The sequence below is a fragment of the Sinocyclocheilus rhinocerous genome, unplaced genomic scaffold, assembly GCF_001515625.1.
Source record: "Sinocyclocheilus rhinocerous isolate Xijiao unplaced genomic scaffold, SAMN03320098_v1.1 scaffold3846, whole genome shotgun sequence".
Classification (NCBI taxonomy): Eukaryota; Metazoa; Chordata; class Actinopteri; order Cypriniformes; family Cyprinidae; genus Sinocyclocheilus; species Sinocyclocheilus rhinocerous.
In genome coordinates this window covers 1-22,337 of record NW_015626434.1, presented here as the reverse complement: position 1 = coordinate 22,337, position 22,337 = coordinate 1, and the positions used below count along the sequence as shown (strand labels likewise).

At 35.8% G+C, this 22,337-nt stretch overlaps 1 protein-coding gene across 1 annotated transcript; it reads right to left on the bottom strand.

Moving 5' to 3' along the window:
- LOC107715614 (cell surface glycoprotein MUC18-like) lies at window positions 1-21,305 on the bottom strand. Its single transcript, XM_016521772.1, has 16 exons — window positions 21,178-21,305; window positions 14,093-14,234; window positions 12,623-12,848; window positions 12,476-12,546; window positions 12,290-12,377; window positions 9,332-9,511; window positions 8,476-8,603; window positions 7,011-7,158; window positions 5,855-5,970; window positions 5,579-5,720; window positions 5,222-5,352; window positions 4,976-5,123; window positions 3,346-3,384; window positions 2,343-2,472; window positions 766-895; window positions 1-653 (listed from the first exon to the last, which is right to left on the bottom strand). Exons 1-16 carry the CDS (start codon window positions 21,303-21,305, stop codon window positions 633-635), a joined length of 1,968 nt encoding a protein of 655 aa, XP_016377258.1. The 3' UTR covers window positions 1-632.
- Between the last annotated feature and the right edge of the window lie 1,032 nt (window positions 21,306-22,337).

The following is a 22,337-nucleotide window of genomic DNA, read 5'->3' as shown; positions in this document are numbered from 1 at the left end:
TATTCTGGAAGTGAACTAATCCTTTAATTCGTGCAACATCACGCCTGCTGCAACAGCTTGAGATGATATATTTTTGTAGGCCGACCCGGAAGTAAGCATCACCCTGGTTTCCTTGACAAAAACGCAACAGGATTTTTCCAATGACTTTTGGATTACCGTATTTTATGTCATAGAATACCCTCAGCTTGCATTAACCACAGACCTTGTTTTTAGACAATTAACCAAAAGAATGATGGAACCGGAAACTCATTTCCAGATTTTGGCCTACAAAAATATATCATCCCTGCAACACTCTTTTGGTTTGTGATGCAACGTGGTGCTGACAGAGTGTAAGAATGTTTTTACTCAGTAATTCATTTTGGTTGTGTTTAAAGGATGAAACTCGTGGTCTTGAAATTGGTCGACGGTTGAAGAAAAACAATGAAGAACAGAGAACAATCTTCCTTTATCGCTTACGTCCCATTTATCCAAGCATGAATACTGCTGCTCACACACGAGATACAAAAGTACAGTCCACTTTATCCAGAGGAGGTGGCTGCTCCACAAGAGGTCCTCCAGCTCTTAAGACTTGATTGTTGGGTCAGCAGGGAGGTACAGACGCCATCTTTAGTCAGTCGCCCACAAGTCTCCGCTTATGAGCTAAGGGTGCTGTTCTTTATTCCAGGAAAAATCGCCACATAATAAAGTTATAGAGAGGCTCCTCGTGGTCATCTCATCATGATAAATGCTATGTTCTTTGAACAAGAGTTAAGTATATATGGTTACCTGGTCATTGGGAGGTTTCTGTTCCCCATTGACGCCCTTCAGTAGCACAGACTCCTCTGTCTTTTTTGCCTTCATCTCTACGACGATGTCATCTTTGTTAGTCTTCTCCTTGGTGCTGTAGGCATTAATGCTGTAGAGATTACCACACCCATACACGGTAACACTTTAGAATAATGGTCCGTTGTTAACGAGTAACTATGCAGGAAGTAATAGGTAGTACTACATTAACTGTCAACATATTCTGTTACACCAAATACACAAAATAATGATCGTTAAAAAAGCATCATATGACCCCTTTAAGTGTTAATGTAGTACTACCTATTACTTCCTGCATAGTTACTTGTTAACAACGGACCATTATTCTAAAGTGTTACCCGATACACCAGACTGCAACAGATGTTTTTCTGCACTTCTGTACTGAGTTATATATTGCATATGCAATTTGCTGTTAGAAAGTCTTATCAAATGACCCCTACAAAAGTTTGGACACACTTGACAGAATTTGTTTCTCATGATCATCAAAAGATTATTTGATCTAAAAATTACGCTTAAACGCTTGAAATCATTTTTGCAGACAAATAATCAAAAGTCACGTATTAATTTCTTTCCTAAAATTGTAAAATTTTATCGGGGTCTATACATTAATATTAGTAAATGCTTTAGCATGACCATTTTTTTTCTTTTTTACACTATTTATTGGTTTATGTTAATTACCATTCACACGTTTAAGGTCAGTATCATTTTTTTCAGCAAGAATGTATTAAATCGATCACAAGTGACAGTAAAGACGTTTCTAAAGTTACAAAATATTTCGACTTTTTAACTCTTAATTAAAGCACTTTTTAACTTTACATTTATCAGATAATCTTTAAAAGATGTTTAATGTTTTTAACATTAATAATAGGAAATGTTTCTTGAGCAGCAAATCAGCACATTAGAATGATTTCTGAAGGATCATGTGACACTGAAGACTGGAGAAATGGCTTTTAAAAATTCAGCTTTGCCATCACACAAATAAATTACATTTCGTATATTAAAATATATAAAAACAGAACACAGTTATTAAGTTGTAGTATTTACACAAGAGACTTATATTTTAGAAATATTTTAAAATCTTGCTGACCCCAAACTTTTAAATGGTACTTTATTAGTATAATAATAATAATATAGTAATAGTATATACATATTTAATATATTACCATGGTACTGAATATGTCATTTACCATGTTTTTTACATGGTACTACAGGATACTTTAAAGAATATCATTACATTTAAAATGTAAAAGGGAACTAAAATATTAAGATTTATTATATTACATTATTGCGCTTTTTTTCTATTCACTATGGTGCTGTAATGTTAGATGTATTCATTATTTATTTTAATAATTTTTTTTATTTATTTTAAAAATGTATTTATTTATTTATTTAAACTGTAGTTTTTATACTGTTTTTCTCTAATCTTGTCTACAGATTTCCCAGCACTTCCTTGCAGCCCCCGAGGGTCCCCTGACCCCACTTTGAAAACCCTGTACTAATGTTTACTAATAAACTGGACAGAAGGAAAAGGTATTACATACATTTCTTGCTTGCCTGATCGTCCACAGGGAAACTTGCCCTTTTTATACAGGAAGTAGAAGACACTGCCCAGGATGGCCAGCAACAGGATGCTGACAATAATCACCACAATAATCACTCCACTATTATCAACTGGAGAGAGAGAACAACAGATGTCAACATCGGTATGACTGACCGATGTATAATAACCAATGAACTATTAGCATTTCAACAAGACACAATTAATTCATGCTGAAATGCAATTAACACGCTTTCAGGCAAAATACAAAAGTGAAATACCATCTTAAATCACAAAAAGAGCACTGAAGGACACATTACACTGCACTTTTTAACAAAGGCAGCAACATTTGTATTCAAAACGCACGCCACATGCCCTTGTTTATGAGACGAGTTTGGTATGAAACATATAATTAGAGTGTTTTAGTAAAATGAAATGAGACTCATATTCCTCAGAGTCAAATAAAGAAAATTAAGGTGCGCCATTCAGAGGAAGCGTCATCAAATGCTATAAATAAACACAGAGACGACAAACAATTGTCTGGGAATTAATTTTATGAGTTAAATCTACTCAATAAAACAGCAGGCCGCCACCACAATCTTCACCATAATAGTTTAACAGTCTCAGTTGCAGCCCAGCACTTCAAAACATTTGTTAAAATATTCGCATAGAACTAATTATACATTCCTCTTGGAAAACATTCTGTGCTGGATCTGCCCCTGCTATCTGAATGAACGTCTGCTTCAATTTTTGCTTGCTTTTTTTGCTCTATGACTTTTCTTCACACAGAATTTTAAATATGCCCAGAGGCCGACATGATGAGCCAAGCGGTTAGCTGCTGCGGAGGCTTCGCCATATCAAATCAATTAATTATTCAAGTACAGATGATCTTTCATTGTTTGTTAGGGTTGGATTTTGCAGGGATGAAATGGACTGGGTGTTGATTTAAAGCATACAATCCTTTCTAACAGACAAATAGAGAGACAGAAAAGGGAAAAAAATGTTACCTGAAGTTTTTCTAGCTGTTGGAGTCTGGGAGAATGGAACTGGGAGAAAACAACAGACAACATTATCATTTTTGATTCCAAACAACCAACATTCAAACATATCCTATTCCTTTAAAAGTTCAAAATAAATTGCATGGTTAAAATTATATTATAAATCTGATGATGAGACATGTCTTTAAAAAATAAAGACGTTACAACAGTACGTTTTCACACAAATATTAAGCAGCACAACTGGTTTTAACACTTATAATAATAGAATGATTTCTGAAGGATCATGTGACACTGAAGACTGGAGTAATGATTCTGAAAATTCAGCTTTACTATCACAGGAATAAATGACATTTGAAAAAAACATTCAAATGGAAAACAGTTATTTTAAATTGTAACAATATTTCACAATATTACTGTTTTTAATGTATTTTTGATTAACAGACAAAACACTTGAAGAATAAATTAAAATGTAAAAATGAATAAAAAATGAAATACATACATGAATATTAAATGAAATATGATCAATTTCACACTTTACTATAAAATAAGTAATGGACAAAATAGTGCTGTCAATCGATTAAAAAATGTAATAAGTAATCGCACATCTTTTCTGAAATTAATCGCGATTAATCATGATTAATTCCACCTAATATGACAATTTTTAAAATATTTTTTTCATTGATAGAATGATTTCTGAAGGATCATGTGACACTGAAGACTGGAGTAATGATTCTGAAAATTCAGCTTTACTATCACAGGAATAAATGACATTTGAAAAAAACATTCAAATGGAAAACAGTTATTTTAAATTGTAACAATATTTCACAATATTACTGTTTTTAATGTATTTTTGATTAACAGACAAAACACTTGAAGAATAAATTAAAATGTAAAAATGAGTAAAAAATGAAATACATACATGAATATTAAATGAAATATTATCAATTTCACACTTTACTATAAAATAAGTAATGGACAAAATAGTGCTGTCAATCGATTAAAAAAATGTAATAAGTAATCGCACATCTTTTCTGAAATTAATCGCTATTAATCATGATTAATTCCACCTAATATGACAATTTTTTAAATATTTTTTTCATTGAAATAATTTCACATTCAATCCTTAAATTAATGTACAAACAACATAAAGACAGTATATTTTAAATATTTGTTTAATGGCATGTTTTTTTTTTATGACTGAAGGCCAGTATTGTCTCTGTCTCCAGTTTGATGTGGTTATAAAGACGTTCTGCGTCTAAATAAACACAATTTTTTTGCATTTGAGACAGAGGCAGCAGCAGTTGAGTGGGTTGGCCCACACTAGCTCCACCCCTGTGTTAATTGCATTAAACATTTTTAACGTGTTAAACTGAAAAAATTAATCACCTGTGCTAACGCGTTAATTTTGACAGCACTAAGTATAAAATTGTACATAGTAATCTATGTATAGATATTAAATTTATATTAAAATAAATATTATGTTTATAATTAGAATACATTTAGTCAGTTATATTTTAATGTCACATTTATGATCATGATTAATAATAGTGATTAATAATCATTAGTATTATACAATTTATTATTAATGATCAACTGGAAGTCCTGATCTGCCATGTAAATAAGGGAAATCGACTCTTACTGCGCCTGATGCTGTAAGTCTTGGTCTCTATTCCGAAGTCGTTTGTTGAATTGCAGACAGCAACAGTGTCAGTGGTGACTTTAAGCATCACAACGCTGTAGACTTGATCCTCAATCTCTCTTTTAACAACCTCACGCCAGCTCTGAGACTACATCACACACACACACACACACACAAACAAGACAAAAGCGTCAATCCACGGCTCAGTGTAACATAAGCAGAGGGCTGAGAGGAAATCAGTGTTACCTGACTGCCGGTGATGCTCCAGGTGATGGTGGGTCTGGGGTAACCTCTCACCTCACAGCTCAAATTCACCCAACCCCCTACTTTCTCCGTCAGCTCAATCTCTCTCTCCGCATCCTTCATCTGAGGCGCACCTGGAGGAACAGATCCAGTAACAATTTTAACTAAATATATATAGAGGAGAAACAATAATGTACAGTATGTGGAAAATAATGTGTTTTTTTAACCCTAAACCGCATAAACACATTTCATTACACCAAATATACAAAATAATGTTCTTTTTAGCAGCATCATATGACCCCTTTAAAGCTCTTTTGCTGAGTTTCAGCAATTTGAAACACTCGATGCGCTCTTCCTCACCCTGTACGATGATATGGACAAAACCGCTGGTCAGCAGGCCTGGAAGAGATGGTACAGTCACCTCACAGTCATACTGTCCAGCTGTGTCAAACGTGGCATCCTGCAGCTGCATTATGTGTCCTCTCCCGACCTCAATCCCATCCTACACAAGCAAGCGTGTGCAAACAAATTAAGTAAAGAACGGATGGGGTGAGAAGAAGCTCTAAACAGAATGTGGAAGACCAAACGAATGTGTCTAGACTGCTGAAGGATGCGTGAATCACACTGCAGTGTTACCTTAAACCACACAGTGGATGTCTCTAAAGACGACAGGGCATTGCAGGTGGCTGTCAGACTCTCTCCTTTCAGCATGACCTCCGAGTCTTTGGGCACCACCACAGCTGGGTCCAGATCTAAGCACACACATAAAGGTCAATGAGGTCAATAATTCCCAGTAAAAGCCTCGCTGTGAGCTTGACTCAAATGATATCTGCTTCATTTAATGACAGTGAGTAAATGATGACTGAATTGTTATTCTGGGGTGAAGTATTTCTTTCATATTGCTTAAGCAAAACAGAATCTTTCTTTCTTTCAGATTCTTAACATTTTTAGAATTAAAATGATGGAATTTTTTACAGTTTCTGTATTTTGCAAAACAGCTAATGTGGAACAATGCAGGCCTAGTGACCTTTTTTCAATAAAGACTTGTGTAACTTACTGCTAATAATGTTGGCTCCTTTATGTTAAATTATTATTTTTCTAATTTAAATTACTTTGGAAAAAAGTATCTGCAAAATTAATAAATATACTCTACCAGAAAGTAAGATGTTTTTATTGTTTTTGAAAGAAGTCTGTTATGCTCACCAAGGCTGCATTTATTTGATTAAAAATACAGTAAAAGTAGTTATACTGAGAAACATTATTACAATTTAAAATAATTGTTTTATATTTTAATATATTTCAAAATGTCATTTAAAATATGTTTCAACAGTCATTCAGTCTTCAGTGTCACATGATTCTCCAGAAATCATTCTAATATGTTGATTTGTTGCTCAAGAAGCATGTTTGTATTATTATCAGTATGTTGAAAAAAAGTTGTGCTGCCCATTATTTTGGTGGAAACCATAATACATTTTTTTATTTCAGTATTTTTATGGATGAATAGAAAGTTCAAAAGAGCAGCATACATTTGAAATAGAAATAGAACATTTTGTAATATTATAAATGTCTTTAGTGTCATTTTTGATAATTTTAATGCACTCTTTCTGAATAAAAGTATTAATTTGCTGACCACAAACTTTTGAATAGTAGAGTAAATGTTAATTATTCAACATTATTAGGTGTCAGCATATTTGGCAACAATACTGATAGATGATTAGATTACAGTGGTGTGCATTTTTTTGCTAGTTTCCAAATCTGTGTGTAAAAATGAGAAGCTGGAAGTTGAACTCACAGTGCACAGTGAGCTGTAGGGTGTCCACCACCTCATCATGGTTCACAGCATCCAAGTTCAGAGAGTGACATTCATACACACCGCTATCTGCCCGAGACACTTCCTTCAGAACCAGCAGCCCCTGATAGGAATCCAGCTCCACGTCTGACTGTTATGAGCAGGACACAGAGAACGGTGTGAATGCCTATCATACTGAAATGAAGCGATCTTTAGTCTGTTCATGGAATTTGATTTAAATTTGAAGAAAAACATGTAAATCTCTCTCTCTCTTTTACGCTGAAGTAATTACAAAATAATACGTAGTGAATAATGCCTCAAATAGCTGTAAAGATGGGAAGAAAATGGTAATTAAAACTACATTACAACTGTTTTTGGTCCAAAAACCACAAGTAATATTATACAGTGAGTAATGCAAAATTATGATACAATCCCTTTATGTTTTTTGAATGAAGTCTGACTTGTCATTAAGCTAAACTAAGCATTCAACAGCTCTATTTAGCAGTCATTCTATAGCAGTGTTTTCCCACTGTGGTCTGAGGACCACTCGATAGCCTTCACCAGTGTTGTTATTGTTAATTAAAAATAAGACAAAAATGTTTTTGTTAACTGAAATAAAACTTAAATAAAATAAAATGTAAACATAAATATTAGACGAAAAACTTCAACAAAAATTAGAAATGTTGCTTTGAAAATAAAACATTATTATTTAACAAAATTATGTTATGTAAATAATACTAAAATAAAACTGCCCTTCAGAGACCAATTAGAACTATATATATAACAATTATTAGACATTATAATTATGTAATATAATTGTCCAAAAGCACCATCGTTGGGTTCTTTGATGGATTAATTATGTAAGACAAAGAATTAACTCTATGATTATTTTAACATTCTTTCTGGACTAATTAGTGTTAATTTGTCTCACTTCAGTAGTGTAACATTATTGAACACTGACATTTATGTGAGTATGTAGGGGTTTAGTCTACTTTGTTTTAGCTAGGAAACAATCTAAGGTTCATTAGCTAATTAGTTAGTTATTTCAGTAAAAAAATAAAAGTAAAAAAAATTCAGTATTTCGGTAAAAAAAGCAATTTGGCACATTTATAGACTGGCTTTTTTGGCATAGATTGGAATAGACTAAATAAAAAAAAAATTTGCGCTATTTAAAACTGCAGGTAGTTGTTTTGAGATTATTGGTACTTCTCTGATTTTTGCTTTAATTCTGCCATCTGAAACATTTGAGAACCACTGTTGTCATTTTGTCATATTGTCATTAAAACAAATGCATATTAAACACACACTTAAAGCTGCAAATCAGTAATGGTACTGTTCATCCTGAGCATATCAAGCACATTGTCTGGGCCAGACGTCTACTATGTCTGCTTCTACTCAATGGTTTACAGCCTCCCATTCAGAAAAAAAACCGGGTCCAAATAAAAGAGAAAAAAGAGGCTATTCTCACTTGTTCTCGGTTGAAAATGATGGGTGCTGGGGGGTTCCCATCGCCTTGACAACGGAGCTCCACTGTGTCCCCCTCTTTGACCAAGCCCTCGGGCGATTCTTTCCATATCTCCACACTGGTCGTGGGGTCTATATGACATATGCACATACACAAAGAGCAAGGGGCCATGAATCTTATTTCATTCAAATGTATCTTGCTAAGGCAACATAATTCTCATATTCAGTTATTTAGTCAGTGCTGACAAAGCAAAGACCCTTGTAGGTGTGTCATCGTTCTATTTTTATATCAGTGTGGTACAAAATAATCCTATTTAAATCAATGTGAGTCAAAAGTAAAATAGTCAAAAAAGTAGTCTGATTAGATTACTTAACATGTGTAATCTAATAGATTACTAATTACAATTTTTATCATGTAATCTTTAATCAGTAAGGGGCTACAATTTGTAAGTAATCTACTCAGCGCTGTCTGTGATATTCTAAAGCTATCTGAAATATAAAAAACATGAAACAAGAAAATACAAGTCCTTTTCTGCAAAACCATGGCAGATCTGTCAGATCTAATGTGCTCTTATAACCTTATATTCGCAAAAAAGTGTTAATATCAGCTTCAAATAATTTCGTTTTTTCCACAATTAAAGTGAAAATACTGTGTGCAAAGATAGAATCATAGTCAGTGAGATCAAATATGATGTATATGCAGGTATGTGAAGTGGGATTTTAGACCAGCACCCAGCACAATGCAACAGACAACAAAAATCCATGCATCCAAGCAGTGTTATTTAGCTAGTCACAGCTGCAAGAGTTTGAATATATCACATTCCACTTCATCAAAAACTCTCATTCATAAATGGACTTACAGTGAACTGTAATATTGATGCCTTTGGACTCGGATGTCCTGACAGCTCCTGGGACAAAATAGCTAACTTCACAGGAAAAGTGGGCGTCTTTGTCTTCCTTGGTCACCTTATAATGCAACTCACTCTGCACTGTATATAGACCACTGGATTCCCTCGTCAGTAGAGTTACCATGTTCGCCACTGGCATGAAACACACACACACACACACACACACACACGCACAACCAGACATACATTCACATTAGTGGCAAACTTTAAGAGGAAACAGAGCTTAATTCTTCATATAAATCCTGCTGGAAAAAACAGGTCATACCATCTTAAGGAGTCTAGCTGGTTTTTGGAACACAGTTGCTTGTCTAGTGTGGCCTACTAGCTCAAAACAGCTTGACCAAGATGGTCTACCAGGCTGATACAGATTCCACCAAATGGCAGTCCAGCTGACCAAGCATCGAATACAGCCTGGACCAGCTAATGACCTAATAACCAGCTACTGCTCTCAAGTCAACATCAAACGTATCTGCAACTCAGAATGGGATTTTCTTAATTGGCCATTAGTGGATTGTGAATAATAACGATTTTTCTAATTAATCAATATAAGCTATTAAGATATTAGATCATTAATTGTGCATGCTCATTTTCCATATTTTACATATAGATTACCTTGATTGTCATCTAACACTCACTTAAAATTACAAGGTTAAATGTAATCTTTAGCAAATTTCAAATATCAAATCTCTGTACATTATAATATTGTGATGCCTATATTCTTTTGTGGCATTTAAAACAATTAATTTCAGCTTTTAGGTTCGACAAGAACCAAAATTTGCACCAAATTTGCTATTTATTTATCACCACTTATCAGTTAATGACCACAACATAAATTTTTTTTTGGGGGGCTTATTAGAATTTTAACATATGTAGATCTCTAGTCTCAGATGTGAAGCAAGTTATTGTACTTTAATGTAAAATGACACACATAAATCCATTTTTCTTTGTATAATGTGCACTGATGAGTCATGCACAATATGACAAGGAATTTGTATTAAGAAAGTAAATAAGGTCAGTTTTGATTTGATGTTTACTTTAGGTTTGGTTTTTCTAGATTTTCCAGCAGGGGTAATGAATGTTTATATACTTACATACTGTTACAAAAAATGTTTGGGGTCAGAAACTGATGAATGATTTAAACTGACCAAGTGACAGCAAAGACTTTTACATTGTTTCAAAAGATTTATATTTCAAATAAATTGTGTTCTTTTTATATATATCCTGAAAGAGGTATTATGGTTTCCACAAAAATATTAAGCAGCACAACTGTTTTCAACATTTTTAGTAAGAAGAAATGTTTCTTTAGAAGTAAATCAGCATATTAGAATAATTTCTGAAGGATCATGTGACACTGAAGACTGGAGTAACGGCTGCTGACAATTCAGCTTTGCCACCACAGGAATAAATTACATTTTAAAATCATATAAATCCTGCTGGAAAAAACAGGTCATACCATCTTAAGGAGTCTAGCTGGTTTTTGGAACACAGTTGCTTGTCTAGTGTGGCCTACCAGCTCAAAACAGCTTGACCAAGATGGTCTACCAGGCTGATACAGATTCCACCAAATGGCAGTCCAGCTGACCAAACATCGAATACAGCCTGGACCAGCTAATGACCTAATAACCAGCTACTGCTCTCAAGTCAACATCAAACGTGTCTGCAACTCAGAATGGGATTTTCTTAATTGGCCATTAGTGGATTGTGAATAATAACGATTTTTCTAATTAATCAATATAAGCTATTAAGATATTAGATCATTAATTGTGCATGCTCGTTTACCATATTTTACATATAGATTACCTTGATTGTCATCTAACACTCACTTAAAATTACAAGGTTAAATGTAATCTTTAGCAAATTTCAAATATCAAATCTCTGTACATTATAATATTGTGATGCCTATATTCTTTTGTGGCATTTAAAACAATTAATTTCAGCTTTTAGGTTGGACAAGAACCAAAATTTGCACCAAATTTGCTATTTATTTATCACCACTTATCAGTTAATGACCACAACATAAATTTTTTTTTGGGGGGCTTATTAGAATTTTAACATATGTAGATCTCTAGTCTCAGATGTGAAGCAAGTTATTGTACTTTAATGTAAAATGACACACATAAATCCATTTTTCTTTGTATAATGTGCACTGATGAGTCATGCACAATATGACAAGGAATTTGTATTAAGAAAGTAAATAAGGTCAGTTTTGATTTGATGTTTACTTTAGGTTTGGTTTTTCTAGATTTTCCAGCAGGGGTAATGAATGTTTATATACTTACATACTGTTACAAAAAATGTTTGGGGTCAGAAACTGATGAATGATTTAAACTGACCAAGTGACAGCAAAGACTTTTACATTGTTTCAAAAGATTTATATTTCAAATAAATTGTGTTCTTTTTATATATATCCTGAAAGAGGTATTATGGTTTCCACAAAAATATTAAGCAGCACAACTGTTTTCAACATTTTTAGTAAGAAGAAATGTTTCTTTAGAAGTAAATCAGCATATTAGAATAATTTCTGAAGGATCATGTGACACTGAAGACTGGAGTAACGGCTGCTGACAATTCAGCTTTGCCACCACAGGAATAAATTACATTTTAAAATATATAAAAATGGTTAGTAAATTCAATTGTAAAAATATTTTGCAATATATTAGAGTCTTCCTTTTCTTTTTGATTAAATAAATCAGCCTTTGTTAGCATTACACACCTCTCAAGAATATAAGAGAAAACCTGCTGACCCCAAACTTTAGGACGGTTGTATACAAATTAATTCATATAAAATAAAATTATTAATATGACATAAAATAACTTGAAATTATATTATACTGAATTATAAAGATAAATCAATGATAATAATATATAGACAAAAATACATAGATAATAAATCGGTGTGTTTTTACTCACAGCCACTAGTGGGGTGGATGGGGATGTGATCACGGTACCATGTGATGTTCGGCTTGGGAAAGCCTTCTCTGGTCTCACAAGATGCAATCTAACCAAATAAAAAAAATGTGTCAGCTTAAACCCACCATAAATAACTGACACAAACATGGTATGTGCACACAGAAAGAATCTGAGAGCGTGATGTACCTTAGCTGGGGATTCACCGGACACAGAAACTCCAGAGAGGACACCTTCAATGACGGGAGGCTCTGGGGGGTCTGAAAACAGCAAGTTCACATTTACATATAAATGAAGGAAAAGAAGCAACAAGCCGTTTAGCGAGAAGAGACTTACCAAAAACCTTCAAGACAGTCTTGCCCTCTTCACTGCCTGCTGACAATCCACTGACCTGACAGAAAAACTCTCTTTCATCAGACAGCTTAACATCCTGAATGGTCAGAGTTTCTCCATCACCGTTGGATCGCACACTGATACGATCGCTGTAGGTCGTGTTCTCATCCACCTTCTGCATGGTCAGATCACTGAATGAGATTCGGACCCGATGACCTTCACGTTCCCGCTGAGGATGATGGGAAGTAAAACTTGGTAAATGGTCTGTAGATATGACTCGAGTCCCTCATTCAAATGTAAGACCAAGGGACATTTTAATCATTTTTACATCAGCCAGGTGAAGCCTGAGCACACATATCCGCATATCTACATATCCAGAAACATTAAAGTCTAAAGGCCCGTTCACACCAAGAACGATAACTATAAAGATAACGATATTAGTGTCCACACCAGCGAACGATATCGTCTGTTTATTCTAAGAGCACATGCGTCTGCTGCTTTAAATTCTTGAGCTCGTTACAGCAGGATTGATTCTGATTTGCTGTCAGTGTTTTATCGTTCATCAGCTGGAAAAAAATCGTTTTGAAAGTGATCACAATGATATCGTTCCTCTGTATCGTTATCGTTATAGTTGTGGTGTGAACTATGCTATTCTTTAATATTGAGAACGATTTTTAGAACTATATCTTTATCGTTATCTTTACAGTTATCGTGCTTGGTGTGAACGGGCCTTTAGTTGACCCCAAAATGGAAATTCTGTCATCATTTATTCATCCTCGTAAATTTGCAATTGTGAGAAATAAAGTCAGAATTGCGAGACATAAACTCGCAATTCTGACTTCTTTTCTCGCATTTGCAAGTTTATATCTCGCAATTTTGACTTTTTTTTCTCGCAATTGTGAGTTTATATCTCGTAATTCTGGCTTTTTTTACTCGTTTTTCAGAATTGTGAGATATAAATTTGCAAACGCAAGATATAAAGTCCAATTCTGAGGGGAAAAAAAGACTATTTTCTTACAATTGTGAGTTTATATCTCACAATTTTGACTTTATAACTTGCAAATGTGTTATAAAGTCAGAACTGTGAGATATAAACATGCAATTCTGAGAAATTGCAAGAAAGAAAAGTCAGAATTGTGAGATAAAAAGTCACAATTTATTTAGTAGTGGAAACAAGCTTCCATACAAATGTGTCTCTTTAGAGCACTTGTTTTAAACTGCTTGACTCATATGAATTATTTTACAGTGCCTTTGCGAACATTTTGAAGTGTCAACATTTTGGTTGCGTGGACTTTTTAATGCATGGACATAAGGTTTCTAGGTTTCTTTAAAAATATCTTAAAAATATCTTCAATTGTGTTTCGAAGATGAACGGAGATTTTATCGGTTTGGAAAAGAAATGAAGGAATTTGAAGGTGAACTATCCCTTTAAATCAAAAAGTGTGAAAGAGCCTGAGAGATTTCAGGACTCACCACAAACCACTGGACTATGACCATCATGGGCTGCTCGGTGAAGGTATACAGGCAGGGGATTTCTGCAGACTTGTTCATGTAAACCTCTACAGTGTCCTCCATCCTCAGATCCACTAGCGCCCAAGCTGCCAAAGAAAACACACTGAGATTGTGAGCTTGAGGCCATGTGAGAACAAAGGCTGCTTTATCAACACGTGAAAAAACACATTACCAAGCTTTTAATGCATTTTAGATTGTGTACTAATGTTTAAGCCACAACCTTAGAGAAAACTCAATTACAATCCTATTAATGATAGGTCAGCAGCAGTAAAACACTCTCTTTGTTAAAATTGTTCAGGGTCATTTGAAGTCTGTGCATGATGACAAGGCGCTTGCCGGAACTGTGGACTGTTTTTGCATGTTCTGCACTGATTGAGGGGTGAAATTATTTAGGATTGATTTAGTATGGTAAAAAGAGGGAATTCTGAGGGAAACTGAAAATGAAATTATAATCAGCCAAAGCAGAGAAACAAACATGGAAGGTGTGGTGCATGTCTACAAGTTTGTCAATGACGAGATTTATCGGTATTGCTGGTGACTCAGGTTGTCATGTTGATGATGTTATCAAGCTTTTGAATTCTGTGACTGTGGATTGCATGCGGGCCAACTGAGAACAACAGACAGTCAACGAATCATTGTTATCCTGTTGTGATTGTTCTCAGGACAGCTCACATGGTATCTATGCAGCTCTTTTCAATTTTTGTTTGTTGGGGGAAATCAATGTAAATGCACATCCGTCAGATGTATTGATAGAAAAAAGCATAATCAAATTAGACAATATATTTAGTAAACAAATACACAAGGGGTGTAAGAGGTGCATAAATTGACTGAGGAATGTAAATCCTGCAAAACTTTTTGTGTAATTCTGCAGGCAGCTTCTCTGCAGCCTTGCTGATGACCCACATTTGTAGATGCATTGATCTCGCAGAAGCTGAAAGCTAAACCGCACTGGCACAGCTTCACATGGCTGGCAATATTACTTTGAAGAATGCTCTAGGCCACCATACCACATCAGCACTGACCGAATCATAGGAAAATATGCAAAATCATTAACTCCATACAAGCTATTCCCCATACAACCTATTACATGTTATGGCTCTCAGATACATTTTCATGGAAAGCAAAGGATAAAACATGGCCCATTAACTTACTTCATAATGCATAAAGTGGATTGTCTTTGCAAGAATATGAAAAACTATTTATATGCATTTAAACTAAGCTGAATCTCACAAAAAATATGTCCATGTTAGAAAGAAATAACGTTTTATTTCTTTGCATTGTGACGTATTAAAAACAGTTACGCTAATTTTTCTTCCATATTCTTATTACTATAATGTGCCCAGTACTTTAAAATATTTTTTTTGATTTCTTACTGTATTAATTAACTGTACAGAGAATGAGATTCTGCATTACAGTAAAGAGAACTGAGAGGAGTCAGACTTTACTGACAAATAAGTTAACAATACAAAAGTTATTGAATGGTTTTGTAAAAATTGTCATTAAATGGATAGTTCACCCAAAAAAACCCTGAAATTATGAATTATTAATGCACAAAACCAAACGTTTTGCAAATCCAAAAGTTTGGGGTCAGTAAGATTTTATTTACATAAATTGACTGAGGAATGTAAATCCTGCAAAACTTTTTGTGTAATTCTGCAGGCAGCTTCTCTGCAGCCTTGCTGATGACCCACATTTGTAGATGCATTGATCTCGCAGAAGCTGAAAGCTAAACCGCACTGGCACAGCTTCACATGGCTGGCAATATTACTTTGAAGAATGCTCTAGGCCACCATACCACATCAGCACTGACCGAATCATAGGAAAATATGCAAAATCATTAACTCCATACAAGCTATTCCCCATACAACCTATTACATGTTATGGCTCTCAGATACATTTTCATGGAAAGCAAAGGATAAAACATGGCCCATTAACTTACTTCATAATGCATAAAGTGGATTGTCTTTGCAAGAATATGAAAAACTATTTATATGCATTTAAACTAAGCTGAATCTCACAAAAAATATGTCCATGTTAGAAAGAAATAACGTTTTATTTCTTTGCATTGTGACGTATTAAAAACAGTTACGCTAATTTTTCTTCCATATTCTTATTACTATAATGTGCCCAGTACTTTAAAATATTTTTTTTGATTTCTTACTGTATTAATTAACTGTACAGAGAATGAGATTCTGCATTACAGTAAAGAGAACTGAGAGGAGTCAGACTTTACTGACAAATAAGTTAACAATACAAAAGTTATTGAATGGTTTTGTAAAAATTGTCGTTAAATGGATAGTTCACCCAAAAAACCCCTGAAATTATGAATTATTAATGTACAAAACCAAAAGTTTTGCAAATCCAAAAGTTTGGGGTCAGTAAGATTTTATTTATTTATACTTTGTTCAGCAAGGATACATTACATTGATTTAAAGTGAAATAAAGTAAAGTTATAAACACATTTCAAATAAGTAAATATATATATATATATATATCTTACTAATCCCAAATGTTTGAATGGTAGTGTACTTTCATTCATTCATCAATTCATTAATTCATTTTTAATGTAGCACAAAATAAGATATTTAGCAAAATGCCCAAGCTGCTCTTTTCCATACAATAGAAATTACTGGGTTGGTCCGATATAATAGTACCAAAATGTATGGCTTGTGTACTATATTCCAAGTCTTCTGAATCCAGACAATAGCTTTGTGTGTGGAACACTTGTGTGTGAGGCAGAGTAAATAAAGGCACAATTGTAATTTTTGGGTGAACTATTCATTTAAAATCCTCCCTCTCTTTACTTTCTGGCCATCTCTTTTGTAGCAACATTGAGGTTTTGAGTGGCAAACACAGACCTGTCGGCGGCTGCCACCACACCAACTGAAAAAATACAGACCATGTGTCTTTTGTGTGTCATGATTATATTTGGCAGCACACCTTCAATGAAGCAGAGAAAGAACAGCATTTCTAAAAACAAGACCCAGATTTTGTGACCACAAGCGTGATTTTAATCTGAAAATCTTTGTCTGACTCAGACATGAGCGATACCATTCATCTTCTCATCTTCCGTTCCTCAGATATCCGCGATCAAAACAAGCGTCCAGCCACTGCGACTTTTCAAATGTCACTCTCTGCCCTCAACGGCCTTTTTGTATTAAAAGAAAGTCATTTTTTCCTCCCTTCAGCCTTTCTATCTCTCTGCAACCTGCTCTCTGTCTCTCTCTCTCGCTCTTTCTCTCAGCATGCAGAAAATAGGCTCGGACTGAAAGGCCTCCTTTTTAATTGGAAACATCTGGGAAGTAGGGAGCTGGGTTGGTGGGGTGCCGTGGAGACGGGTTATTATGGGATTTCCACGTCCTTGGCGAGTGACTGGTGGAGGAGAGAGACGTTGGCGAGGGATCAGGGGTGAAGCTGCTACACAACAACCTCATCACTTGTCTCCCTCCCCTCAGCGGTATGAGGTCAGTGGCACAGCTACTGCTGGAGGGGGTCTGGCTGTGTCAACAACACCCGAGATGGGTTAGCCTCGGAGCTCACGGTGTGTTTGTGATTGAGTGAGCAATGAGACATGGTTTTCTGAAATTCACCTCAAAACCGCACAAATCTTATTCTTAATCACTATCTTTGTTCAATAAATAACACTAAGCACTGCTTAAAACAAGATGCACTAATAATTTAATGAGGTTTAGGTTTAGTACATACTAATGTGTGATCTTGAATAGAGTGTATTAGAGTATTAGATTTTAAAAAAGTGTTTGTTAAAGTGCTATAAGCCTTGAACCAAGCCAACCAGCTACAAGGAGAATCAAAACAGTACAGACTGTTCGAAGCAAAAAAGTGTACTTAATGGCTTTAATGAGAACTACAATCCCATGAACCATTGCGAATGACTTAATTGAATTAAAAATGATGGAGAAATATCCATTTAAAGTTGTTGATTGTGTATATATAGAATACATATATTTTAATTTTATTGAAAAATATGCATATATATCATATTTGCAGTGCTTCATGGGAATGGCTAGAGCTCAGCGCTCGTTTGGCTTGTCTGATTGGTTCACAAGGGATTCAACTGTTAAATGCGATTATTTAAAACTTAAGTTGAAATAATGAGAACTGATGGCTTCAACAAAAGCATATACCATCGATAAACAACCTTGGAGCTCACGGCAGATCTGTCTTTAAAGGTTTATAAGTTATCTTTAAAAATCAATTTCCCTATGGAAAAACTGAATGGCATTTTTACTCCCTGAACCTGAGAGTTGAACTCTATTGGTAACAGACCTCAAGGGGGTGATAGATTTCCCTTCAAATGTTTGTGTCTTTAATCTTTATGTGTTATTATTCAAGCAGCTCACTAGTTTGAGTAACTTGCTCAGGAGAGAGTTTCTCAAAAGCATCAATAGCCAACAATGGTTCAGTCATTACCAACATAGTTCAAGGATTATACAGCTCTCAACCTGTGTTTAGAAGCATAGTTTCATGTTAGTCTAACATGTGGACTTCCATAGATTATGCTCTTGGACACAATGTATATACAGTATATATATCAGCGCCGTTTTCGATTGTGTATATACATAAATGCGTAAAGAAACTCTGGAGTATGACGTAAGAGCAATGAATCAAACCCTTAATGAATCAAACATCAAATAAAGCAAAACTAGTTAAGTATAGTCCTCAGATGACATGATCATTACAGCAGCATTTTGGAGAAAGTACATTGTGGAGAAATCGGCTGACTGAATGAATCGCATATATATGGGAGTAAAGTGTACGGCAATTACATACTGTGTTAATGTGATTAACTACTACTTAATATGTAATAATCTGACATTAATTGTGATTTCATTCCATTGCTTTAATTTAATCATGGCCATGTTTTATTATTTCTTTTTCTCAATATTTTTTCCCCTTGCATATCATGTGCGAGGTTCCGTACGGAAAGATGCTGGACCCAGATGCTGCAGCTATTACATCTTCCAGCAGGGGCTAACAGCCATGCTAATCAGCAAAACCCTCAACCCATGAATTGACCAAAAAATGAAAACCGACCACAGAAGAAGACAACTTGCGCTACTATGGCTCCCCTTGTGGCAATTCTGAGAATGCAACGATACTTATGAGCAATGCGCTTTGTTATGAAGTAAAACTTTCATATGAAGTCATGAAATTGAGCTTGCATTTGAAAAATGTGAAAAAATCTGCCACTAGACCAAAATAAAATAAATTTATTCTGCCATATTAAATTATACACGAAACAATGTCAAAACAAATACCTTTTAAAAATTTAGTTTTAAATATGTTTAGATCTTTTTATTTTTTTATTTATTTTTTTATTCTAAACAAGACAAAAGTACTGATATACTTATACATAGAGCTTTTCACACTAGATGCGGACTATAGCCACAAATGTCACTTAAAGGACATATCAGAACTATGAAAACATAATATCACAGAAACGTCAGTTCATATGTGGATATTTCTAGTAAAAGTCTGAAGACACACATGTTTAGCTATCTAAATGTGGACATACCATAACCAGAGTTTTTAGCCTATATAAAGCTGATCGTACTTACTTCAGACTAACCCCAACCAACATCCTGCTTCTAAAACCGAACTTATTATATATTTAGAATAAAAAAAAAAAAACTTTATTAATAAACCATTTTAACCTTTGAGGATTTCCCCAGTGGGAGATTTTCTCAGGTTTTACAACGTCTGTACACACACACACACAAAGCCTTATTAAACTCAAAGTCACATCCCGCTGGTCCCATTCTGCATTCACACCCCATTTTCAGGGCTGCTGCCTTTCTCTCTCACACCCTCCCTCGACCACCCCACCCCAGCCGAGAGCAGCCGCCTCACTTAGTGTGACTAAGACGCTGGCCCTATTTGCTCAGACCTCTCTGTCCTTTAGCACAGCTTCACTGAGGCCCCCCGACTGCGTCCATCCACCCATGGCCTTCAGATACAAGCCATTGTTCCCACACCTGGGGAGCAAATCTCCTTCTCCCCGACTGTCTCCAAGCCTTATCTAAGCTTAAAACATCCTGAAGTATCTCACATATGCCCCTGTTTAAGTCTTCAGGTAAACAGAAAGGTGAACAGAAGTTCATTGTTTGCCTCAAGTGGTGTTTTTCTTATCTTCTGCAACAAACATTTCTGAAATAGCCTGGAACAAACAAGTTAACAATGATTTTTCCTTTAACATGGCCGGATAATCCGATTAGCAAAGGTGCAGGATATCTTGTCAAAGGAGATCTGAGGCAAAGACCTACATGGTGTTTTCTTATCTGAGAGAGAGAAAGAAGAGGGTCAGTCAGTGTTCACAGTAAAGAGCTTTTAAAAATCCAGTCTAAAAAAAGTCTGCCAAGTTCTTGTCATGGGTTGCTACTGTGAGGAGCACGGAACACGGAGACCAGGAGTACAAACCAAGGAGTTTATTTACATCGTGGGGAATCGACAGACACGGGACAGTGGGCCTCCAGAGCAGTACCCCTTCGGGGCGCCATGGCGGAGCAGGGGACTCGGGCCCCACACACACACACACACACAAAAAATACTTGGGGAAATTTACAGGGCTGTACTTGAGACCAGGAGCCCTCCCTGGGCATAACGGGGGATCAGGAGCCCTCCCGAGCTCTGGGGCTGGAGCCAACACTGGAGCGAGCTCTGGGGCAGGAGCCGACACGGGAGCGAGCTCTGGGGGAACGGGCACTTGAGGGCGCTCTGGAAGGCGCTTACGAGGAGCAGGCACTGGAGGGCGCTCTGGAACCGACACTGGGCCCACATGAACACTTGGTGGGCTTGCCACATTAACGTCCTTTGGGCTTGCCACATTAACTGCCGGCTGACTTGACTCGGGAACTGCTGGCTGACTTGGGGGAGCCGCAGTCGGCGGCGGGCTTGACCTCGCCGTGGCTGGTGGGCTGGTTCTGGCTCGGGGCAGGACGCTCTCCAGACAACGGAGGATTCCTTCCCTCCAGCTCAGTCCCGTGGTGTCTGGGAGGTCCACAGGGCGATGGTAGTTGGCCCCGTGCCAGAACAGCGAGTTGATGGTGTCGTCATCGAGGGCCGTAGCCGCAGCGAGCCGGCAGAACTCCCAGGAATACTCGACAAAGGGGCGATCGAGGCGAGCTATGGTGGAGAAGCGAGCGGCAATTTCCATAGCCGCAGGAAAAACAAGGAAAACAAAAAAACTTTTCAAAACGGCGGAAAAAACAAACGCGAGGAAAAGGTCGCCGCTCACTTTCTGTGCCGCTCACTTTCTGTTTTGGGTCCGGTATTCTGTCACAGGTTGCTACTGTGAGGAGCACGGAACGAGGAAACCAGGAGACCAGGAGACCAGGAGTACAAACCAAGGAGTTTATTTACATCACGGGGAATTACACGTAGCACAAGGGAATTGACATAAACAAACAATACCGGACAACACTAACTCAAAGGACTCAGACTTTTAAACACAGGATGACGAGGGACTAAAGAGACACACCTGGGATCATTGGAAATAACAGATGGGAAACACCTGGGATGAAATCAACAAACACCTGGGGAGCAAGACACAGACAAAACATGGAACAGAGTCTGACAGTTCTTAGGAACGCAAACTTTGTATTCATGTTTGTTTCATTTGTTTTTTGTTTTGTTTTTATTTTTTACTTTTATAACATTTTCAAGAAATGATTACCACCTTTCATAGTAAAAAAAATAATTTATATATTCTACCACCTGAACTAACCTTGCCTTGTTATACATTTTTAATAATACAAAAAAGGTGGGAAAACAAAAACAATGAAACAAAGTGAAGCAAAACTAAATGAAACAAAACAAAAAACAATGAAAACAACAACACTAAACAAAACTACTACAACAACACTAAACTAAACAAAAAAAAAAATCATATAAAAGGGAGATAAGATGAAACCAATAATCGATTTGCAGAATATTATAGCATCTTAGCTGTTTATTAGTACTTTTAAAGCACATATTATTAATTGAGGGAATATGTTACCGATCTTTATGTCTCCTGAAAGTTTTTTTTAAATGAATTCATCGTTCAAGTTTATATATGTAGGAATTCTGAATGGATTTTTGAATAAATTTGCATATCCAGACCAAACAATGTGTGTGTAACACCCCTGTGGACTGTTTGTTTTGGTTTCTTCCCCTTGTGTTGGTTTAGCCCGTATAATCATTAGTT